This window comes from Pyrus communis, chromosome 4, assembly GCF_041283825.1.
Source record: "Pyrus communis isolate YQ-2024b chromosome 4, ASM4128382v1, whole genome shotgun sequence".
In the NCBI taxonomy this organism is placed as follows: Eukaryota; Viridiplantae; Streptophyta; class Magnoliopsida; order Rosales; family Rosaceae; genus Pyrus; species Pyrus communis.
Window position 1 is genome coordinate 17,172,067 of NC_142568.1, and position 7,730 is coordinate 17,179,796.

The 7,730-nt window shown below is 35.3% G+C and overlaps 1 protein-coding gene across 1 annotated transcript; it reads right to left on the reverse strand.

Moving 5' to 3' along the window:
- Window positions 1–2,449: 2,449 nt before the first annotated feature.
- On the reverse strand, window positions 2,450–5,922 carry LOC137723028 (uncharacterized). Its single transcript, XM_068462182.2, has 7 exons — window positions 5,406–5,922; window positions 4,224–4,400; window positions 3,973–4,119; window positions 3,733–3,834; window positions 3,561–3,631; window positions 3,383–3,450; window positions 2,450–3,085 (listed from the first exon to the last, which is right to left on the reverse strand). Exons 1-7 carry the CDS (start codon window positions 5,640–5,642, stop codon window positions 2,844–2,846), a joined length of 1,044 nt encoding a protein of 347 aa, XP_068318283.2. The 5' UTR covers window positions 5,643–5,922; the 3' UTR covers window positions 2,450–2,843.
- Between the last annotated feature and the right edge of the window lie 1,808 nt (window positions 5,923–7,730).

The window sequence follows — 7,730 nt, forward strand, 5'->3', positions numbered from 1 at the left end:
CCATTTATCATTTATGTACATTTTACTCAAATTCTCGGGTTTATCTTTGATAGTCAAATCTACCAAGTAGTCTAGCTTTTAAAAACGATCTTTATTGTTAGATTTCTTAGAGTTAACCGTTCAACTTCTTAGAGTCAGTCTTTATCGTTCATTTCCCTGACTAATAAAGAAAAATTGCAAATTTTCTCTCATAGCGTATATTTTTATTGATATATGAATAAAAGTTTAGAACCACTACCAGCACTAAGAAGCCATATATCCTATGATCCCAAATTAACTTTTATAGTCCTCGTATGATCTTCATAATTGTAGTACATCTTTAATACAAAACTATAAGATAGATCCAACAATCCAATAGGTATGTGGTAGGATTTTATCATACGTGCAAAAGGGTTAAAAACACTTATAATACTTGTAAGCATGATAAGGATATTGTAGCATAAATGATTCCTGTAAGGTTGTTCTATACAAGGATTATTAAATATTTCGAAGCAAACCAAATTCCAATTAAATATTGTAAAGCAAAGATTTGGGATGAGTGATTTTATGACCTAATTTAATAAAAACGAATTTAATTAATGAAAGTAGACAAATTTGCAATATTAAAGATGAGGAAAAGGAAACAATTTTGTAAAAATCAAATTAAGAAAGCTCTAGGGAGTCACTGTCACCTTAATAATTTTATATAGTTCTCTCAATTACTTATGACCTATACATGCATATTTCGAAGGTTAGGTTTTCCTAATACATACCTACTTGGACCCCCAATATAAAGCGTATATCAAACATGCAATTCGTTTGTGATAATCAAATCAAATCTAAACATGCATGACTCATTAAGTTTTGTGAAACTTTTTGAAAAATCATGTAACCCTTAAGACGTGGTGTTCATCTTAAGTGAACTTGCACATATTATTAATCACAAGAAGCCTTCGTCAATTTCAAGGACCCCTACCAAAATTGCATCAAATTACATTTCTAAATATCCTAATGGTCGCGAATCATCAAGACACTTAGTGTCACATCCAGGCCCGGGGTGGATTACTTCCCGAGCCCGCTCCACCACCGTAGCACGATATTGTCCGCTTTGGGCCCCGACCACGCCCTCACGGTTTTGTTTCTAGGAACTCACATGAGAACTTCTCGATGGGTCACCCATCCTGGGAGTGCTTTCGCGCGCTACTCGCTTAACTTCGGAGTTCCCATAGAACCCGAAGCCAATGAGCTCCCAAAAGGCCTCGTGCTTGGTAGAGATGGGAATATACATTTAAGGATCACTCCCTTGGGCGATGTGGAATGTTACACTTAGTAGGTGATTAATAATTTGAAAACCTAAATGCATATAATCATAAGCAAATTGAAAAGAAACTACATATTATTGCTAAAGCTCGTGGCCTTACCCTAGCAAAAAGGGAATTAGTTACGCATATTCATAATAAAAGTCACAAAATTCTTCATTGAAATAATAAAAGATTGAAAACATCTTGAATGTAAAAGTTTGAAAATCTCTACGCTTTTCCTCTCTCGTAATCGCACGGAGAAGAAGAAGAAGAAGAAATAGTTAGGGCCGCCCAAGCTTATTTAATCTACTAAATAAAATCCTCCTAAGAAAAGGTCTTCCAATCAAACTAGAAAACCAACTAAACTAGAATAAAATATGAAACATAACCCAAAACTAAATAGTTAAGTTCGCCTAAAATCTGCACAGCCATGTTTTGGACCCATATCTACTCCAAAATCGGCCCAAAATAATTAGTTTCAAAGCTTGGAATAGTCTGAACACTTCTCTAGAAGACCACGAACCCATCAGAGATCATCTTGGGCTTCAAAACTCGCAATTAAACCGAGAAACGTCACTTTCCAATACCGTGAACTGCTTCTTTATTCCCTTGCCAGAAAATAACCGTTTGGTAGAAAAATCCAAAATTTTGACACGAACACGTAGAGACACACAAACGACCTCCAATTTGAATCACTCAAAAATTCATCCGTTTGATCACGTTTTGCTCCAAAGAAAGTCGAATATCCTATCTTGAGAATATAAAGTAAAATATAAAAAATCTACCAATATAATTACCAAAACATACTAAGAATAGGGTAAAATATATAATATGAAATTGACTCATCAGTATGTTAAACAAATTCTCATAAGATGAGTAAATGAATTTATACATACGTAAAACAACCGTAATCGAGGGATGTATCTCGCAAAATGGTCTCTTATCGGTCATTTTACTCGTTTTACTAAAAAAATATTAGGAATACGAAGAGCAAGACCAAACTTTATCTAAGAGCAATCTCCAATGGTCTCCCTAAACAAGCTCCTCGGTTAAATTAAAACAGAAAAGTTTCAGACCAAACATAAGGTTTAAGCATTCAAGAGGGTGGGGCATAATATGTATAAATATATTGCTACAAATTCCATCCATTCTCAAACAACACTACATAATAACATCAAAATGTGATTCCTCATTAACCTTTCATTTGACTGTAAAACTTCAACAACGTAAAACCCAAAAATAACTAGAAGACGAGCTTCAACAAGATTGTTACAGTGATCACCAACGAACACGTAATTGCTACCTTCTTATGTCAAAAATGGGAGCATGTTGTCACCAATGCAGCTAAACTAACCTATACATGAATAAATATACGGTCACATGGCAGCAACAGCAAAATTTACCACCAGAATATTTCTCAACTAGCACAACTATTGTTTCTACCTAAGCTGTGTCTTTGACAGACTTTATCATCTGCCCTACCTTCATATGTCGGAAACCCCACTGAGTTCGAGAAATTCCATTGGCTCGACAGATGGCGGAAAACGGGAAATTTAGAGGCAACTAGTCACTTGATTGGAGGCGGGCGAAAAGCATTTTCAATGTCTCGTAAGTCATGAAGACAATGCCTACACTGGGAACGACCTTGTAATATTCTGGCATTATCCCTCTATACAAGCCCCGCAGGCCTTCAGTCCGCGTTATATGGCTTAAAGTCCCAAGTAAGCCCGTATTATAGATGCGGGCTAGACCACCAGCACCCTCCAACTGCAGCCTTCGCCTTACAAGATCCAGAGGGAATGTTGCTGAAACAAGAGCAAAAGATAAATCATTCAGAAGAATAAATCTGAAATCTTATTGCTAGATTCTAGAAAACTAATTGGAAAGTCCTAACATAATTTTCCAGCTATCCACGTCAGAAATTTATATAGGTATTGAAGACATCGTACATGGAGTATTGTTCATAAACCACAATGGTATATAAAAATTCGGTACGGAATGTACTGATGCAAATAAATTCTCCACGGTCCATCATCCCATAATACTTCTAATGTAGTGTTTCATCTAATTGTGCTCCAAAATGGCTGTCACAGATCACTAACCTGTTGATGAGGCAATGCCTGAAAGACTGCCGCAAGCAAGACTGACCACGACAGTCGAATCATTCGGTCTGATGTCAAAAGAAGTAAAAACTAAAATATTACAACTCAATAAATAGAGGGACAATAAACCTGACTCAAGAAATTCAGCCTCAAATCAACCAAAATAAGCAGTCTTTACCTTTGGGACTGCCAAAAAGATCTCAAAGCCTCATAAACAGAGAAGCTTATTGCTATACTGGGTCCCACACCCTGTACCGCAACAAAAAGGCAAACAGAATTTATTGTCAACGGAATGAAGAAGTGAGCCATAAAAGATGAATAAATGAGAAAATATGCACAATAAAGCATACCAACAGTGTCGCTCCAAGTCCTTTATACAATCCCCAAAAACCTTCTTCTCTGCAAATTGTATGAAATGCATGTCCAATACCTCTGTAGTATGGCGCATTTCTCTACAAAATTAGAATAGATTAATAAACTCAAACTGAAAAAACAGAAAAGGGAATGAAAGTTATAAATCAACATTATAATGAGAATTAGTTTGTTTTTTTCTTTAAATCTTAACCCACGAAATAATATCTTAGCATTACCTGGGCTGCAAGACGTGTCCTCACAAGATCCAGTGGATATGTGGCTGAGGCAGCGGTTAACCCTGCCATCCCACCACCGAGAAAGTGCACACACATGTCAGTACTTGCATTACCCCTAAAATTTTCACCACCAAGTGAATGCAGCAACTGCAATATAAAAAGAGGTCAGATGAAACCGGAGAAAACTGCAAGTATAAAATTGATTTCTACTTAACAAGCTTAGAATTTAGTCAAGGTATGTATTAACTCACGGTCTTGTAGCGTTCATAAGCATAGAAGCTGACGGCAGAATATGGAAGACGATGAGCAATAGTAACGAGATTGCCTCTCCAAAATGCTTTAAACCCTTCTTCATTGATAATACGTGAAGCCTCATGCCATATGCTAGCCTTACTCAATGCTGCAATGTCAGAGTGCATTCCTTGCACCTAATCGAAGAAAATGATGGAATAGTCAACTAACAACCTTCAAACAGGAACATCACTAGCACCGCTCAAGAGAAAAGTTTAATGAAAAGAAATCCCATACTCACACATAATGATATGTAGCAGTGCATCCTGTCCTATGTTGGGATGAGGGCTTTATATTTCCAAGGAACTTTATGCTCAATTGTCAAAAATTGCACTACAAACTACTGAAATACTAAAAATGCAATACAAAGTTAGCCTTTCAAGGTGTCATTTGAAATTTCTCTCAAATGTATTGCATCTAGTGACTTTCAAATCCCTCTCTAGTTTGTAGTGCGTCCCTAACAAATTTAGCCTTAGTCCCATGAACAAAGTCCCTCGTCCAAGTGTGCCATTAGGTAATTCATCTTTCTAAACCAAGGATGATTGCCAGCCTTAACTATAAATAGCTACAGAGTAATGAAATGAAATCAGCTTCCCACCACCAACATCATCGCAAAACATAAACCCACGAGCAATTGAATTATATGGAAACTGCTCTGCTCTTAACCATTTTCAGAAATGCCAGATTCCAACACAACTTGCACGGTTCTACTCCACACAAAATCACCAAAACAAAACTTTCGTTTTCTAGCAATGTTTATCTTAAGTTAAGCATGTCATTTCCACAAAGAAATACTCTCAAAACTTTGTCAATTTCCAATTGTATAGGAACATTTTTGAACTAACACCAATCTAACAAAAGCAATTAAACATCTTCAGGCTTCAACACACGGTGCCCTGTATTTTCTTTCACCATAATCTCAACCCTCCACATTTCTTACAGGAAACTAAAACCAACAATTCAAAAAAATAAACCCTCTATTTCATAACCTCCATTAGAAAAACAGAGGCCCAACTTTTAACACTTAAAAATCCCATTTATCAAACATCAATAATGCTTGAAAACACAAACCCAAAAAACCCAATATCACAAAACTATAATAATACCACCAAAAAATTCATTGAAATTAATAAGAACAGAACCTGAAAGAGGATGGTGAGGCGAGCAAGAGGTGCAGTGCAGGTTTTTCCAAAAGCACCGGCGATACCGCCGGCTAAGAGCTGGTTCACCGTCCCTATCTGGGACTGCTGATTCAGAGACTGCTTCGCCTGGCTCTGCTGCTGCAAGAATTTCCTGGCGCCCCCATCTACCACGCCTCCCTGCGCTAAATTGGAAGCTCTCTGCTTTCCTTCCACCACCACCCCAACTCGAGCTTCCATATCCAAAACTGTCTCTCTATCTTTCTCTTTCTGCCTCTCGAAAGCTTCAATCTTTTCCCAGTCTGCGAAACTGGGTCGGCCGAACTTGGCTGATCTCACATGGGTTTTGGCGGTTTGAAGAGAATCTTATAGAATCCGTGGAATTGGGTGAAACTATGCAGTCACGGAGTTGGAAAAATCAGGGAAGGAGTCCAGAGAGAGACCCTTTTGAGAAAAGCGGAAACCCTAACTAGGGGTTTGCGGACTTTTGGTTTGTGTTTACATAATAAATAGGTTATGTACGGATCCTTTAACGAGAGTATTTCCATTAAAAAAAAAATAAAGACATCATTTTGACCGTTAGATTTGATTTTAAAGAAATTGTATGGTTAGATTATGTGACTTGTGATTTAATCACAACCACACAATTTTATTAAAACAAATCCAACATTCAAGAAGGTATCCCTAATTTTTTTTGAAACCATTCAAAATGCAAGAAGAGTATGTGAAATTACAACGTGTGGGAATAGAAATTGCAATGTGACCAACATTCAAGTTACTTCTAGAAAGCTGAAATTCTCCCTCATGATTCATATGACCAAAGGAAATAAAATAAAAAAAAATAAAAAAAAAATCAAGAACAAAGAATCAAGGGTGTAGTCAAAAAATTTACGATTGAAGGGCTAGCTAAAAAGTATAAAAAATATATATTAAAAAAAAAATTATATTCACACAACTCAAATTAATTCTCTCATACTTTTTAAATTTTTTAATATTTTTCTATCAAGGGTTAGTGGTATGTAGAAAATATTAAAAAATTAAAAAAATGTGGAAGAAGTAATTTGGGGTATGTGAATATAATATCTCTTAAAAAAATGGCTCTACGATAATCTTACGAGTAATGCTAAGGAAACTTAATTTGAAGACTAAATTTTGAAAACTAAAGGACATAGAAATTGATAATTGGTTTATTACTTAAACGTTAATAATCGTGCTCATTTTTATTTGTAACACATCATTTAGTTTGCAATTTTAGTCTCTAAATTTAGTCTTCCTATCATTACTACAATCTTATAAGCAAAACTCATCCAATTATTCTATTTTAATCGACCTTTAACATGACAAATACATATAAAAATAAACATACAAAAAAATTTAATACACTGTAAAAGTTTTTGAAATTAATAAAATTTACGCATAAAATAATTTAAAATTTGAAACATGCAACGAGCTGCTTATGAAGGGAATTAAAAGTACAATTGAAGTAAGTAATTATTGTCGTGGTTAACCATAGATGGATAGATATGAAGTGTAAAATAGATTTGGTTATTTAGGAAATAGATAGTAAGTAAATAAATGAAAAAGATGCATAGGTGGAAAGGAATTGAGCTCTTGCATGACAGACTAAGTTCAAACCTCGTTGATGACTAATCAAATATCTAACAAAATCTATCATTTGACCAAAAAAAAAAAAAATAGTGAAATGCATATAAAAATAAATAAAATATCAGTGTAATTGGTTTGTATTCACAAGAGCTATCTAGACTATATTGGCTCCGCCCTTGCAAAGAATGTCCCTCGCGAGTCTTTTTCTCATATCATTTCCCCACTATTTGCTCTAAAATTTCCATTAACTTGACAAGCTTTCAATGTAAATCGAGCTCTTTCTTTGATTGAATCAAAGTCAAAGGTTTTCCTTCACATAAATTTTCAAGTTTTCAATGAGCTCTTTCCTTCAATGTGAATTTACCATTGTTGTCGGGCAACAATACCAAATATGTCGGGCAAACTTTCAAATTACCCCCACATTTTTCTCAAAAAATTAAATTTCCTCTGAATTAAAGGGTTTGCTTGATGAAATATTGTAAAATTGGTCGGGTAAAAACACTTTTCCAACATTTTTTTCGCTAAAAGTTAAAACTACGTGGACATTTCTATGCATATTTGCCCAACAAACGGGTTAGTTTGATTGATAAGTATATTTGGTCAAAATACACGTGTCACAATTTTAAAACCTTTGCCCGACGAATGGGTTCGTTAGGCATCTATCTAAAGTTTAAAATTAGGCCTAGAACCTTCTTCCTTGCAATGTTGTTATTCTGTGCTCTC

Excerpts from the sequence above, each read along its gene's own strand:
- LOC137723028 (XM_068462182.2), bottom strand. The coding sequence starts at position 5,642 with ATGGAAGCTCGAGTTGGGGTGGTGGTGGAAGGAAAGCAGAGAGCTTCC. Across the intron at positions 3,632-3,732 it reads GACTTGGAGCGACACTGTTG|GGTGTGGGACCCAGTATAGC; the intron begins GTATGCTTTATT and ends GTTGCGGTACAG. Across the intron at positions 3,451-3,560 it reads TCTTTTTGGCAGTCCCAAAG|ACCGAATGATTCGACTGTCG; the intron begins GTAAAGACTGCT and ends TTTTGACATCAG.